The sequence below is a fragment of the Megalobrama amblycephala genome, linkage group LG13 (genome assembly GCF_018812025.1).
Source record: "Megalobrama amblycephala isolate DHTTF-2021 linkage group LG13, ASM1881202v1, whole genome shotgun sequence".
Taxonomy (NCBI): Eukaryota; Metazoa; Chordata; class Actinopteri; order Cypriniformes; family Xenocyprididae; genus Megalobrama; species Megalobrama amblycephala.
In genome coordinates, this window is record NC_063056.1 from 34,826,731 (window position 1) to 34,843,544 (window position 16,814).

Here is a 16,814-nt window from a genome sequence, read left to right on the forward strand (position 1 = left end):
AAGTTGCGCAAGGTCACGAGAATGTTGCCTTCTACGTGGGTGTTTTATAGAGAATAATAAAGTTTGAAGTCACAGTTATTGAGGTGAGCGTTTGCTATAGATGGGCTCTTTATTCTTGATATTTTAACATTACATTTTCTCTGGCTGCTTATCATGACATGTTAGTTAAAGCAAAAAACATATGAGAAATTCTGATCAGATGAATTGGGTTGTTTAATGTTGGTGATTCAATCATCATGGAGTGTCCTGATTCACTGATCTTTTCCAGAGACCAAACTATGAGTGTATTATATGTCTAGCATTAATTAACTGGGGGTTTTTTGTACAAGTTTTTTTTTTTTTTTTTAAATTCATTATACAGACAGTTTGATCAGTGTCTTTTAGACTCACACAGACATCATGAATCAGTGTATGAATCTCAAAAATGGTGACAATAAACACAAATCTTTTTTTGTGACTTCAGTAGCTTGTTGTGATGCTCAGAGTTAATGTTTATCTGAAAATTGTCACCATTGTTGAGGATCATACGCTGAATCTTGATGTATATGTGAATCTACATGACGCTGTCTGAAAAATGATAAAAGCTTTCAAATTATCAAAGCAGGACAGTGTTTTATGCATTATCATAAAACTACAAACATATTAAAGAAAACACATTATTCAGAGATCAGTGAATAAGATCACTGCATGAAGATAAAATCATCCACAATGTCCAACCAAATCCATTTGATCAACTTTTTTTTTGTAATAAATGCTTTAGAAACACACTGTTACATCAATTGGAGAAAAAATAAAATCAAAAGGTCAAGGGTCAGGAGGCCAACTAAAGCAAGCGCTTACCTCCGTAACAGTGACATTTATAAATTTTGATAAAACATCAACTCCTCATTAAGAAGATTTGTATGAAAGAAACAAAGTCAGAGTGGTTTGTAATAAGTGAAGATGCTGAGATCTAGAGAGAACTGTTAGTGTTTAATGTTCTGTTTCTGTTATCAGAGTTTTGTGAGGTTACCATTGTGCTGGAGAGTAGCGCCTGTGCTTCAGTCAGTAACTGTGTAGTTGCTGATGCAATCATGCAGCAGTTACATTAACTCATGCATGTGCTGTTGTGAGCTAATGATTTACTGCAATATTTGCATTTTAAAGAAAGGTCTTATAATGTTAATCCAGGAATTACCAGTAAAGATCTTTTTTGTAGAACATTTAAAAAAAATTGTTTTTGCTTGAACAGCCACTTTTGTTAATCAACAAATTTTCAATTCACTTTTTTGACAAGGGCAGCAGGGACGTTCTGAAAACATTTCCAAATAAAATATGGTTCCCTAAACGTTCAGAGAACATCTTGAATGTTCTGTGAAGGTCCACCAAATAACGTCCCCCAAACCTTAAAAGAGCTCCACATCGTGGCCGTCTCTGAACGTACAGATCAAAGCACTGTTGAATATCAAATGTCAAGTGTCCCCAACTAAGCAAGCCAAAGGCGACAGCGGCAAGGAACCCAAACTCCAACAGGTGACATCAAAATGTCTGTGTGAGTCTACATGATCTTGTTTGAATGACATCTGCATAATGATAAAAACTTTCAAAACATCAAAGCAGGACATGATTTTATGCATTATCATATGACTATATGAAAGAAAATACAATATTCAGAGACCAGTGAATAAGACCACTGTATGACAATAAAATCATCAACAATAAGCAACCATATCAATTTGATCAGATTTTTATTTTCTCACAATCTTTTTTTTTTTTTTTGTAGTAACAAATGCTTTAGAAACAATTACAACAATTAGAGAAAAAATAAAGTCAAAATGTCAAGGGTCAGGAGCCCAACTAAAGCAAGCGCTTACCTCTGTAATGGTGACATTTATTAATTTTGATAAAACATCAACACCTCTTTAAGAACTGTTAGTGTTTAATGTTCTGTTTCTGTGAGCTGAGTTTTGTGAGGTTACCATTGTGCTGGAGAGTAGCGCCTGTGCTTCAGTCAGTGATGATCCAAAAAAAATGGTCACCATCTCTGTTTGAAACCTGCAATTGCAGTCGTATGCAGAACAGTTATCTGTACGTGCGTTGTGCATCGGCACAGCGCGGATGAATCTAACGTTTGCTGTCAGTCACCGCATGTGGATACTGTATTTCAGAATCACAGATTCTATGTCTTGAAAATATGACCAATATAAGAATTTTCACTGGAAAATATCAACTGAACAAGTAAGTAACATTTCTGCCACTTTTGTTCTGACCGACTGAGGAAAAAAGCATTAGGCCTACAATAAATCATGCTTCCAATGATGATTAAATCTAACGATCGCTTAGCTCGGATCATGCCAAACCATGCAAATTTTAGGCAGTTGGGGATTCTATTTTAATTCCCTTTAATGACATTTGTGTAATGTTAAGTGCTAAGACCTAAAATATTTTATGTATTTTGATTTTGACCTAATTAAAACCTAAAATAGTCACTACTGCTTTTAAAGACAAAGTTCCACTGTTATCATTATCTGCACTGAATCTGAAAGTCTGTGGTGGTTGAAGGTACAGTCAGGGTGTTGATGTGGAGTAGTGACAGCAAGGCACTACCCACTGGACTTTGGGTTTCCACTACAGCAATCATTTCCCCATGCTATATAAATACAGATGTGAACCAGCCACCTTCACACTGGTTCTTCAGACAGGACAGCGTCAATTAAAACACACTGACAAAGGTAAGAGCTTTCTCACTTTTTAGTAAATTCAAAATACAACACTTTTTACATTTATGTAAAAGATAGAGACATTCATTGAAAGTTTTTTTTACTTCTAGACTAAAACTGAACACCATGAAGGTTCTTGTGGTGCTTGCACTTGCTGTATTTACAGGTGAGGAATTCAGAGAAAATTACAATATGAAAATATTTTAAGGCTTGATAAATTTACAGAATCTATTAACAAAACCATTTGATTAAACTGAAATGCTCAATCAACAGGTTGCCAGGCCAACCTATTCTACGCTGATGAGCCCAAGCCACAGCTGGAGCAGCTGACTGATGCATTCTGGAGCTATGTTTCCAAGGCAACACAAACCGCAGAGGAAACCGTCAAGATGATCAGGTCTTCCCAACTGGGACAGGAAGTCAAGTAAGTCAAGAATATTTACCCACAGGACACTGTTATTTAGATTATTTCTTATGCCCTGATATGAACCTCAAATATCCTTCCCCATTTAACAGTGCTAGACTGACCCAGAGTGCCGACATGGCCAGCGAATATGCCGTCACTCTCAAGAAACAGATGGATCCTCTGGCTGAAGAGCTGATGACCAAAATCACCAAGGAAGCTGAAGTGTTGAGGGAGCGTTTGGGCCAGGACCTGATCACTGTGAGAGACCAGCTGGAGCCCTATGCTGACAACCTCAAGAGCCAGATCCAGCAGAGAGTGGAGGAGCTCAGGACGGCCATGGCTCCATATGCAGAATCCCTGGATTCTGAGACCCTGAAGGCCACTCTGCTCCAGAAGAGTGAGGAACTGAGAGGAAACCTGGAGCAGAGCGTGAAGGAGCTGCAGGCTCAGCTGGAGCCCTACAGTGCTGAAATCAAGGAGAAGGTTGACCAGCATCTGCAGGAGTTCCAGAAGACCGTGAGCCCTCTGGCTGAGGATCTTCAGACCCAGATTAGAGAGAGAGCCCAGATGGTCCAGCAGAGTCTCACACCTTATGGCGAAGACCTGAAGGAAAAGCTGGACCCCTACGCACAGGACCTGAAGAACCAGCTCACCTCCCTGTACGAATCCTTCATCAAGAGAAATTAGATGCTTCAAAGACTTCTTCTTTCACTAACAGAACTACATAATTACTCATGATCTTCAAAATGTTACATATTTGATCCATGTTTTCCTCCATTTATCCTACCATGCTCTATACTAGAGCAAAAAAAAAAAAAAAAAGGTTTGATAAAGTCTCATAAATTCCAGTATGCAATATCCAATGTCCTTTACATTTGCAAATTCTCTATTTTTTCTGTGTAACAGTGGTTATTTATTTAGAATAAATACATTATCTCTGAGAAAAATGTGTTTTGTTCCTGTTTCTTGCAAGTTTACAAATGTCACATTTTAATTTAGTTATATATCAATAACAAATAAACAAAATAAAAAATATATATTTACAGAATGGTGCTTTTGTAGAAATGTGTATGTGAGACATCCATATTGGCAAATCAAATAGCAAATCTTTGACAAGAAAAAAAAAAAAGGCTGCAAAAACAAAGGACATTATTGCATGGGCATTCTTGTCACAGAATGCACAGAGACAAGAAGGTAAGATCCAAATGCAGCTTTAATGGGGTAATCCAAAGTCATAATCCAGACAGGCAAGGGTCAAACTCCACAGAACAGTCCATACAAAAACAAGAAAACACAAACCGAGACCAGTGACCGTAAAAGAAACCTCAATAACAAAAGCAGAAACAAACAGGGTATAAATAGACAGACACTAATGATAAAACACAAAACAGCTGAGTGCAATGACCGGATAATGAGTCCGGGAAGTGGGTTATGGGAATTGAAGTCCAAGTGAGGTGAGACAATAGTCCATGTTGGAGAGCCCTCTAGTGGCTAACTAGGGCACTCCAACTGGTGATCATGACAATTCTTGTCAACAGCCCTAAATTAAACACAAGAACTTTAAATATAGTACTCCATGAGTGTTCACAATCATAGTCCTTCTCCAATCTAAACAGTAAATTGGCCCTTTAAACATGTAAACAGGAACAAATTCTGCCAAAATACCAGTTGTTGTGATGTGACATCAAAGGCCTTGTTCTTAAGTGTTCATTGCTTTAGCTACACAGTCTGGCAGCCTTTATGGTTTGCTTTGAACGTGAGGATCTGATGTGACAAAACGTTCCAGGAAATTTTGATATGGAGTAATCATGACAGTCAGGCAATACCCACTGGACTTTGGATTTTTATTGTGACAATCACTACTTTCTGGTATATAAATGGAGATATGCAACCACTACCTCCACAATACCACTTTGGATTGAACAGCGTGAATATAAACACACTGACACAGGTAATTAATAAAGGTTAATAATTATATTTACTTTTATTTTACTTAACAAGTAAATAATGTAAGTAACTCATATCTGTCATTTCCTTACAGGCCAAAACTGAAAACGATGCAGGTTTTCCTGGTCACTGCATTGCTGTTGTGTACAGGTTAGTCATATTACAAAAACAAATTTCACAAATATGAACAGAAATATCTGTACTGTCTTTAAATATATTATACGCACCCTATTCATATGACATTTCTTTGTGGAAGGCAGAAAATATGTGCATAAAAGGGATTGTTCACCAAAAAATAACAATTCTGAATAAATCAAGAAATTTCAGAATTACAATTAAGAATTACAGAATTTTTATTTTTGGGTGAGCTATCCCTATAAAGATGACAGAAATGTTTGTATAAGTCATAATTATGAAACATTATATATCTTGAACATATACATTATTGATATGAAATGCTCCCTGCACTCTCATCAGGTTGCCAAGCCAACCTATTCTATGCTGATGAGCCCAAGACACAGCTGGAAAAGCTGACTGATGCATTCAAGAGCTATGTTGACCAGGCCACACGCACCACTGATGAAACTGTCAAGAAGATTAGGACTTCCCAGCTGGGACAGGATATCAAGTAAGTTATTATGTACCTGCAGGAAACTGTTGCTACTAATAACTTCCTTCAGCATTTCTAATGAAAATAAATGACAATGATAGACTAACAAAAAATGTCAATATCCAGCCAGTACACCACCAACCTGAAGGAACAAATGGATCCTTTGGCTAAAGATCTGATGACCAAAATCACTAATGGTGCTGACATGCTGAAGGAGCGCATAGAAGTGGAAGTGAGCACTGTGAGGTGTGCACTAAAGCCCTACCTTGAATATGTCACCAGTCCATTTCAACGGGGAGCGGATTACATAAGAGACCTGAATTTTGAGGACCTGAAGGCCACACTGCTCCAAAAGAGTGAGGAGCTAAGAGAGAGCCTGGAGCAGAGCATAAAGGAGCTGCAGGCTAAGCAGGACCCCTCTACCTGAGAGAAAAGATGGATCTTTACACTCCTGAAGATCAAAGAGCACCTGAGAAATTTGGATGATTTGATTTGTTTTATTGTTGCCATTTTTTTCTATGAATTAACATTTTGATTCCAAAATCAAATATATAAGTGTTCATGCTTATTTTATCCAGCACTAAGCACTCAAACAGTCCAAAATGTAGATTCCCTCCAAAAATATGTAATGATGGTCTGTTAATGAAAGCTAGAAGGCAAATACATATGCAGAAAACATATGAACGTTTTAATATAGTATGTCTATTTCTGAATCATGTACATTCACCATTGCATTGATTATTCTTTTCATCTCCACTTGTAGAATGTACAAAATGTATCTGTTTTAGAAAGTAATGACAGAGAGATTTCTTGAAAGAGCTTTTCATTTTCGTTATGTGACCACGAGACACCAATAATGTTTTAATGTTAAACTGTATCAGATGTGCTATAGGCCTATATATATTCAAAATGGAAAGCACAATAAATTCTCTAGAAAAATATACATGATTCTTCAAGGTCAAGATGTCTGAAATGAAAATATAAAAGAACATGACAAAGAACATTAGACACCACTGATAAACATGATCACAGGCACTTAAACAACAGCAGCCCATAAAGGGATAGTTCACCCAAAAATGAAAATTCTGTCATTATTTACTCACCCTAAGGTAGTCCCAAACCTGTATGAATTTCTTTGTTTTGATGAACACAAAGGAACATATTTGGAAGAATGTCAGTAACCAAACAGGGCCCACCCACCATTGACAACCATGGTACTTATTTTCCCTACTATGGAAGTAAATGGGGGGCGAGATCTGTTTGGTTACTGGCATTCTTCCAAATATCTTCCTAGGAGTTCAGCAGAACAAATAAATTCATACAGGTTTGGAATTACTTGAGTAAATGATGACAGAATTTTAATTTTTGAGTGACTTACCTCTTTTAAGAACAAAAAATATTCATAATTTATATTCATAACAATTTATATTTACACACTAGTTTTTTGTTTGGTTTGTTTTTTGTTTTGTTTTTTAAATAGGCCTACATAAATTAAATTTTTTATTTAAGAACATTTAAATGCATTTTTGCACTTATTATTTCACTTTGTGGGCTCTTTGAACATCCAAAACGCATTTTTAGTTCAAGCTAGAGGAGTGCAAGGGAAGAGCACACAAGGGCACCATGGCACGTTTTGAAATATTTTCAACTTGACACATGGAACAAGACACTGTAAATAAGACATCCCGTTCCGTGCAGATTAAAAAGTAAGGGAGTGCAAGAACGCGTCCTGGGTGAACTCGCTGGATGAAAGCAACGTAAAGCAGCCATTCGCAGTATGGAATACATTTACAGGTGACGTGCATAGGAAGTTTATTCCTTACTTTGAAGTTGATAATGATGACACGATGATAATACAAGTTGCGTTTGTTCCCTTCGATCCAATTTTCAATGGCGAAACTAGTGCGGACAGTTCATTGGGAAGCTAAATAATAAAATGATTTAAAAATTCCTTGGCAAGCAGCGTCCTCTATTGGCCAAAATAAACACCACGTGAAAAATTATGCTTGGCACGATTTTTATGCTGCCTTCACTTGCTATCGGAAATTTGATAATTCCCACTTCTTAAGTCATGATTACGAGCTCATCGCATTCAAGTTATATAAATAGGAGGGCGTTCATGTGCAATTTTTACCTAGGAAACTCGTATTTATAATAATTCTAAGAGCACGTGAAGGCAGCGTATGCTGCATTCACGCTAACTCGTATTTACTGGAATCTTGAGATGACAACACGTGACGTTATATTCGGACCTGTTCACGTCCTTTTTGGTCCTTGGACTGGGAATTGTGCGTTTCCATGGCACCACTATCAATGCCTAAATGAATCTACGGCGGTCAGGTGGTACAGCAGCCACGTGGTACATGTGGGAGTTTTCAGAAAACTCCCAGCTTACAAGCTGTAATTACGAGCTATACGAGGACGTGAACGCTTTTTACAAGCTAGAATCTCGTAACTACAGGAATTACAAGGCCGCGTGAAGGCACCTTCAATCTCTGAGTTTACAAGTTGGGGGCTGTGACATTGTCTTTTTATTTACAACAAAATAAGCTAATTATCTGCACAAAATAGAATTGCATTGTAATATAACATTATAATAATAAATAAAGTTTACAGTGGCTTCATGAAATAATTAAAAATAAAAAAAAGCAAAAAATACCTGATCCACATTCTTTGTTCTTCGTTTTCTAGAAGTAGAGTTTAAAAACCTGAATTTTGTGAATTTTGCGTACTTAAGAGAAGCCACCATCTTGATCCGATGAAAGTGACTTAAAGGGATAGTTCACCCAAAAATGAAAATTATGTCATTAATGATGTCATGTCGTTCCAAACCCGTAAGACCTCCGTTCATCTTCGGAACACAGTTTAAGATATTTTAGATTTATTCCGAGAGCTTTCTGTCCCTCCATTGAAAATGTATGTACGGTATACTGTCCATGTCCAGAAAGGTAATAAAAACATCATCAAAGTAGTCCATGTGACATCAGAGGGTCAGTTAGAATTTTTTGAAACATCGAAAATACATTTTGGTCCAAAAATAACAAAAACTACGACTTTATTCAGCATTGTCTTCTCTTCCGGGTCTGTTGTCAATCCGCATTCACGACCCTGCAGTGACGCTGCTGGCGTAATGTCATCTCATCTGCTGAATGTTCAACATGTTCCAGCTACGGCATTACTGGGCTCTCAAGTGTCACGCATTGAGCGTGACAGTCACTCATTTCGGTCTTTTGTCACGCACTCCCGCCACACATTGTATTTCTCACGCAGAAAAACTATTTATCATATATTTAATATGCCACAGCGCCTAAAATGTATCTGGCCGCGCCGCTTTCTCTATGGAACCGGGCAGGAATCAAGCGCGTCTCCCCTGGAGTTCTTAGTCGAGCCTGCCACTTATCAGCCAATCAAAAAAAGAAAGAGGCTACACAATAGCCAATCAGAAAATAGCACCATTGTATCAGGGTAAGATTTAACGCAACAACCAATGAAAAAAAAGCATATCCTGGAATTTATAATGCTTGGAGCTCCACTTTGAGCACAGAGTAAGTCATGATCTCCTGTTTTAATGTTACAACTAATTCACAACTTTTAGACATGTTTGCGAAGGTTGTTTTGTTTACAGCGTGCGTCTCCCTCAGACTGTAAATGAAGCTCGGGTGCACCAGATAACACGTCAGCAGCGTCACTGTGGAGTCGTGAATGCGGATTGACAGCAGACCCGGAAGAGAATACAATGCTGAATAAAGTCGTAGTTTTTGTTATTTTTGGACCAAAAAGTATTTTCGACGCTTCAAAAAATTCTAACTAACCCACTGATGTGATGTCACATGGACTACTTTGATGATGTTTTTATTACCTTTCTGGACATGGACAGTGCACCGTACCTACACTTTCAATGGAGGGACAGAAAGCTCTCGGACTAAATCTAAAATATCTTAAACTGTGTTCCGAAGATGAACAGAGGTCTTACGGGTTAGGAACGACATGAGGGTGAGTCAGTAATGACATAATTTTCATGAATGCACTTGAATGCACCAGTAGAACGCTCAAAATTGTACCTCGTGATCACTGTACCACCTGCAAATTTATTTTGGCATTGATAGTGTTGCCATAGAAATGCATAATTCTGAGACAGAGGGCATGAACAGCTCTGAGTAGAACGTCACAGGTTGTCATTTCATAATTATGGTAATTATGACATGTAAATGCACCTAGAGCAAACAAACAGGTGTACTTTGTGTATCAGAAGGTGGGAGTACAGCTGCCATATTTAGCGTTTAAACTATCTCTGGTAGTATTTCACTTTGTGGGCTGTTTGAACATCCATAAAAACAGGAACTTGTAAGGAACCCTGCATTGGCCCAAAAACGGAATCCGACGCGCCCGGGCGAAGGTTAACGCGTGTATGCCTTTTCAGCATCTCTATTAAGTTCACTTAATTTCACTTGTTTAATCTGACTCCAATTTCAAATGATTCTTATTCTTAGGTTGTGTTTCCAATTAGAAATTAACCATTAGTTATGCCTTAATTTAGATTTTTGATTATTCTGAGTAGTCTTCAGACATTCACCCATCTCTGTGGGGGCCTCTGGCTACAGATGATCCCCCCCTGACTGCTTTGCAATTTACCTTATATACAGACCAAACAAAAGAGTTATAAATATTTACTACACCAACACCTGTTTTGGGGGGAGAGAAGTGGTTTTTCACAAAATGCCCCACCCAAAGATAGGACAGAATTTTCCTTTGTTTTCAGTCTTCTTCATAATACCAGTGACTGCTGTGAAATTGAGACCATTTTACCAATCGCACTGAGACATTTAAAATGATACCAAACATGAAAGGGAAAAACAATATATATACAAGTTACATTATACATAGAATATAAACTTTCAGTGACTTGAGGCAGGGGGAAGGAGAGTTTGTGTGTGTGTGTGTGTGTGTGTGTGTGTGTGTGTGTGTGGGCTGGGGGGAGAGGGGGGGGGGGGGTTGCATACTGTAGATGTGTGGGGGCAAGGCATTGTCCTATGCTATTCTTTTAAGATCTTCTCTCCAGATAAGCTTTATTGCTTTATTGCAGGATGCTTGATCTCAGTTTTTGTTTAGCAGGAAAATCAAGCCTTACAAACTCTTTAAATGATGAAATGTTGATTTGCTCATCTCAGCAAACCAGTGGTAAAAACAAATGAATAATGGCAAGTTAAGGTCTCTTCAAATTTTCAAGGGTAAATTATGCATGCATAATCAATAGGCTTATCATTTAAGGAGAAATTAACCTTAGACAAACCTAACAGATCCCTGAAAGTCATCAGAGTCAACTTTCAGGGATAATCTTTAAGTTACTCAAATAGCATTGACAAATGTTAACTTCACCTTCTGTGTGTCATTTTGTTTGTGCTCTCTTTTACCTAAAAAAAAAAAAAAAATGTAAACAATACTCCCATGTATTCTGCATTTTTTAAATGTTAGGAAAGTCAGACATCCTTCAGCAGCAGTAGCATGATTCTAAGTCAAACAACCACCCTTATCTCTTTAGCAGGCATGTGTAACATGGACAGATTATTACGTGTATGCTCCCTGACTCTGATAATAACTCCTCCTAAGAATCAATTTAAGTCAGTTTACAGCTCTGGACAGGTTAATAAAAATACAATGAACTGAAAAGACTTTTAAGACATAAGAGTAGGAAATATATCCTTCTTCTTAGAACAGAGCTCAACAATTCATCCAGGATCAAAAAACATATCTATTTGAGTGATGTGTCAAATCTTATCAGGAAGCGAACAAAGTCTGGTATCATTTGTTACTGTTATTAGTTCAAAGGTTCAAAATCAGCTTCTGTCTGGTTTTATAGATTAAGTAAATGGCAGTATTCACAATATCTTTATATTAAAATGAATTATTTTACAATGAGATTGTCCATGTTAAAAAACAAAATCAATTATGAGTCTACAGAAACACTTCCAGAAATACTATCATTCCTTTATTAAGAAAACTCTTTTACTTAGAGATTTTACTGAATAGTCTTATGTGTTCATCTAAAACAATATTGGCATTTAGTACAGTTTATTGTCCAAGAGTTATGATAGTCTATAGTGAATTCAGGAATCTTTGGTGATAATAAGTACAGTCAGGGCATAATGATATAGTGACAGCAAGACACTACCCACTGGACTTTGGGTTTCCACTACAGCAATCATTTCCCCATGCTATATAAATTCAGATGTGAACCAGCCACCTTCACACTGGTTCTTCAGACAGGACAGCGTCAATTAAAACACTCTGACAAAGGTAAGAACTTTCAAACTTTTTAGTAAATTCAAAATACAGCACTTTTTACATTTATGTAAAAGACAGAGACATTCATTGAAAGTGTTTTTTACTTCTAGACTAAAACTGAACACCATGAAGGTTCTTGTGGTGCTTGCACTTGCTGTATTTACGGGTGAGGAACATATTACAATATGAAAATGTTTTAAGGCTTGATAAATTTATACTGTCTATTAACAAAACCATTTGATTAAACTGAAATTCTCTATCAACAGGTTGCCAGGCCAACCTATTCTACGCTGATGAGCCCAAGCCACAGCTGGAGCAGCTGACTGATGCATTCTGGAGCTATGTTTCCAAGGCAACACAAACCGCAGAGGAAACCGTCAAGATGATCAGGTCTTCCCAACTGGGACAGGAAGTCAAGTAAGTCAAGAATATTTATCTGCAGGACATTGTTATTTAGACTAGTTCTTATGCCCTGATATGAACCTCAAACATCCTTCTCCATTTAACAGTGCTAGACTGACCCAGAGTGCCGACATGGCCAGCGAATATGCCGTCACCCTCAAGAAACAGATGGATCCTCTGGCTGAAGAGCTGATGACCAAAATCACCAAGGAAGCTGAAGTGTTGAGGGAGCGTTTGGGCCAGGACCTGATCACTGTGAGAGACCAGCTGGAGCCCTATGCTGACAACCTCAAGAGCCAGATCCAGCAGAGAGTGGAGGAGCTCAGGACGGCCATGGTTCCATATGCAGAATCCCTGGATTCTGAGACCCTGAAGGCCACTCTGCTCCAGAAGAGCGAGGAGCTGAGAGGAAACCTGGAGCAGAGCGTGAAGGAGCTGCAGGCTCAGCTGGAGCCCTACACTGCTGAAATCAAGGAGAAGGTTGACCAGCGTCTGCAGGAGTTCCAGAAGACCGTGAGCCCTCTGGCTGAGGATCTTCAGACCCAGATTAGAGAGAGAGCCCAGATGGTCCAGCAGAGTCTCACACCCTACGCTGAAGACCTGAAGGAAAAGCTGGACCCCTACGCACAGGACCTGAAGGACCAGCTCACCTCCCTGTACGAATCCTTCATCAAGAGAAATTAGATGCTACCAACAGACTTTTGCCAATTGCTGCTAATGTAATTAGATCTTAGATAAAGTTCAATGTGAAAGTGGTTTCTTCACTGTCTGTGGTTAACATTAACAACTGCTGCTGACATTACAGTGACCTGATGGAAGTATTTATTCACAGCCATGAAACAAAACACAAAGGTCCAATGAAAAACGTGCATCTACATTTACACAGTGATTTTTATGTAATATTTGAAAGATTACTTTTAATTTAAATGAAATAAATATTTTGTTAACGAATGAGTCTCAAATGTTTCATTACAGGGTGACAGAATGACGATGTATGACAAGTTTTAATTCACAGTTATATCCACTCTATCATTTTCAAATAAATACATAAGGAAAGCTAAATGATGTCAAATATCATCTGTTAAGAAATAAACTTGGTTTCGAGGTATGTCTGATCTTTTGATGCTTGCTTTTATACCTGCATATGCTTAGGGAAATGATAAATTATAAACATGCATATATGTTAAATGCATACTTTTAAATTTATTTGACTTTTTGCTTAAATTTCCACACAAAATAAGAAAACTCTTCATGATGTCAAATACAGTAGTATTTCAGATATTACCTTTTGAAGACAGCAACAAACTTCTGAAGTTTTGTTGAGGTTTGGATATATACGCTATTCCATTCAAAACTTTTGGCTCAGTAAACATTTTAAACCTTTTTGAAGAAGCCTCTTATGCTCACCAAGGATGCATTTATTTGATCAGAAATACAGTAAATATTGCCAGATAGTATTACAATTTAAAATAACTGTTTTCATTTTTAATATATTTTAACATAATTTATTCCTGTCATGGCAAAGCTGAATTATTAGCAGCCATTGCTTTGTTTTCTTATTATTATCAATGTTAAAAACAGCTGTGCTGCTTAATATTTTTGGAAACTAAGATGGAGGGTTTTTTTTAATGAATAGAAAGATATAAATATAATGTCGTCTGAGACAGCAGAGAGTAGGCCTATCTAGTCAATCAATCACGCTCTGTAGAGGAGTTTGTCTGTTTAGGACTACTGTAGAAACATTATTTTGCATTATATTGCATTTCTGTCAATAGATCCACCTAAAATCTACACATTGCACCTTTAAATTCATGAGTGTAAAGTACTCAATTAGTTGTGTCAAGTTAGGATAGGACGGTATTTGTCTTAACAGTGAAATGACTGGATAATTTTATAGCATAAGATAATCAGTTATGCATGATACAGTCAAATAATACAGTCTTTCAAAATAAGTGAAAAACAATAAGCATTATTTCACAATAAATTATTTTTTAAAGCCTATTTCAGGGGTGTCCAAACTCTGTCCTGGAGGGCCACTGTCCTGCAGAGTTTAGCTCCAACTTACCACAACACACCTGCCTGGAAGTTTCCTGTATGCCTAAAAACCTCGATTAGCTGGTTCAGGTGTGTTTAATTGGGGTTGGAGCTAAACTCTCCAGGACAGTGACCCTCCAGGAGCAGGATTGGACACCCCTGGCCTATTTGATAATGGACCTCTGGAACTATAGGTCATTGGAATAATAGCCTATTTATAAAATAAGGGCTGGACGCTTAATCAGACACTTAATTTCTATCCAATCACTGAGTTATGTGGACAAAGGTGCTGCCAGTTTTGTGCATCACACATGCCACCTAGTGGATGCCCACTATCATTTCACTACAAAAAAAAAAAAAAGAAAAATAATTAAGATTTACAGGTCAGGCAACGCATTTGTTGTCGACTGATTGCCAGTACCTTTTTAATGGATGCATGAAGACACATGCGTGCTGCCAGAACATTCATAAACACCCACAGCAAGATCAACACATAAAAATCCCACAAAAATGCCAGCGGCAACATGTCAGGAGCTGTCCTTGCAGGCAAAAGTACCTGTCCTGCCAAGACTTCCAAGAGTCTCCCACACACTTCCATCAGAACAAAAAAACTTTTTTTTTTTTTTTTACCTATACATAAAGAAGCTAATCCTGACATTTCCAAGAGTTCATTCAAGCATGTCATCATTATCAAGACACTGTCTTCCTGAGAAAACAGCTGTAACCAGCCTAAGCTGGTTTCTAGATGCTCTAGCTGGTCTCCTAGCCTGCACAGCTGACGACTGCACAACCAGAAAAATAGACTAGCCTGAGCATCTTAGGATGGTTTAAAGTGTGTTTTTCAGCTGCAGAGATGGTGCGACACCAATATTTTAGGTTTAATTCCCAGGGAAGGCATAAACGGATATTAAATGCAGCTGCTAAATGTGTAAACTGAAGTGAACTTAAACAGGAACCTGATACTGTGAACTAAGACTCTTGTTTCATTTGCATTACTGTTCAACTTTTCAACTTTTACATTTAAGTTGACTGAATTTTATAGGGTATTTTATAGGGATATAGGGTGGTCTATTTACTTGTATTCTTATTTTTGTGGGTCATTTGCATTTTCCGCACTGATGTAAGTACATAGTAAAGACCAAATCACTTTTTTGCACAGAGACGAGGGGGTCGAGACACAGATTAAGATGCAGATGGTTGATTTCTCTGACACAAAGCAGCTGAGAGCCCTTTGACCTGGAATGTCTGACTGTTGAAAACAATGACTAATGCAGACAACCTTCCCCTAACCAATGACACAACTAAGGACTGAATCACACACCACAGAAAGCAAGAAAAGAGAAAAACAAAGAGTCAGAGTCACTAGAGTTCATCAGCCCTCACTGTAGAGCACTTGTGCTGTGTTTGTGTTGGATAAATCCAGTCAGTGCATATCTGCTTGAGTCGTGGCTGTGATGAAGAATAGATGCTATCAGCACATAGACCCTCTCACACTGGACCTAGCAGCCCTATTCTGCAAAATGATGAGTTGGCCGAGGTTACATGCGTTCATTACTTACTGTTCACCTTTCACACATTTATCCAAAAACCACATGGGACATAAACAACCAAGTCCTTTCATGAGCTTATAATTAAATCATCACGCTGAATTTATTTTTGTTTGTTTTCGAAGACAGTGTAGTCATAATTTTTTCTGCCACATTTTCTCCAATTTCATTATTCATTAGATGCAATCTTCATCAGGAAAATTCAGTACAAAAAAAAGTTCACCACTACCTAATTGAAAACCCACAAAAAATATTTTGTCCAACAATTGGCACTGATCTTCCCCTTATGAAAGAACTGTTATCAAAAACAGAAAAAACAATTAGAGAGAGAGCTCTGTTTGCAATGCTTTCATCTAACTAATCCATTAAGAGGGTAATACAAAAGCATGGGAAGGGCCTGAAGCAACCAAAACAGTCATAATTCTTTCTTAATCTTGCCTTTTTTGTTTTTCTTTTGTAGAAAACATTCTTTTGTTTGGAGGCCATTGAAGTCCACTATAAGGAGAATAATCCTGCAATGTTTTCATCAAAAACCTTCATTTCTTTTTCGACCGGCTAAAGAAGGACATGAACATCTTGGATGACATGGGGGTGAGTAAACAATCAGGAAAATTTTATTTGAAAGTGGACTAATCCTTTAAACTACGCCAGAGCGCGTACACACCTCACGCACCGGATGCCGTGTATGCGCTCAAGACAGTTGGACATAGTGGTGTATTAGAGGTAAAAAATTATATAAATACTGTTCGATTTCTTACACAAACCGATCGTTTCATGTCGTAGGACATCAATGTGTCGTCACGAGCTGCAGAGTTTAATTTGGATTTGTCTGTGCATGTTTTTTTTTACTCTCATAGATTTTGTTACCATTGACATTAAACAACTGA

General features: G+C 37.7%; 3 protein-coding genes across 3 annotated transcripts; all 3 read left to right on the forward strand.

The window, feature by feature from the left end:
- Positions 1 to 2,607: 2,607 nt before the first annotated feature.
- LOC125243950 (apolipoprotein A-I-like) lies at positions 2,608 to 4,052 on the forward strand. The gene is made up of 4 exons (XM_048153823.1): positions 2,608 to 2,711; positions 2,810 to 2,865; positions 2,973 to 3,123; positions 3,216 to 4,052. Exons 2-4 carry the CDS (start codon positions 2,826 to 2,828, stop codon positions 3,790 to 3,792), a joined length of 768 nt encoding a protein of 255 aa, XP_048009780.1. The 5' UTR covers positions 2,608 to 2,711; positions 2,810 to 2,825; the 3' UTR covers positions 3,793 to 4,052.
- A 907-nt stretch (positions 4,053 to 4,959) lies between these two features.
- Positions 4,960 to 6,603, forward strand: si:dkey-7f3.14 (apolipoprotein A-I-like). Its single transcript, XM_048153824.1, has 4 exons — positions 4,960 to 5,056; positions 5,147 to 5,202; positions 5,530 to 5,680; positions 5,789 to 6,603. The coding sequence occupies exons 2-4, from the start codon at positions 5,163 to 5,165 to the stop codon at positions 6,087 to 6,089; spliced, it is 492 nt and encodes a 163-aa protein (XP_048009781.1). The 5' UTR covers positions 4,960 to 5,056; positions 5,147 to 5,162; the 3' UTR covers positions 6,090 to 6,603.
- Positions 6,604 to 11,858: 5,255 nt separating this feature from the next.
- On the forward strand, positions 11,859 to 13,297 carry LOC125244108 (apolipoprotein A-I-like). Its single transcript, XM_048154080.1, has 4 exons — positions 11,859 to 11,956; positions 12,055 to 12,110; positions 12,211 to 12,361; positions 12,454 to 13,297. The coding sequence occupies exons 2-4, from the start codon at positions 12,071 to 12,073 to the stop codon at positions 13,028 to 13,030; spliced, it is 768 nt and encodes a 255-aa protein (XP_048010037.1). The 5' UTR covers positions 11,859 to 11,956; positions 12,055 to 12,070; the 3' UTR covers positions 13,031 to 13,297.
- Positions 13,298 to 16,814: the final 3,517 nt, after the last annotated feature.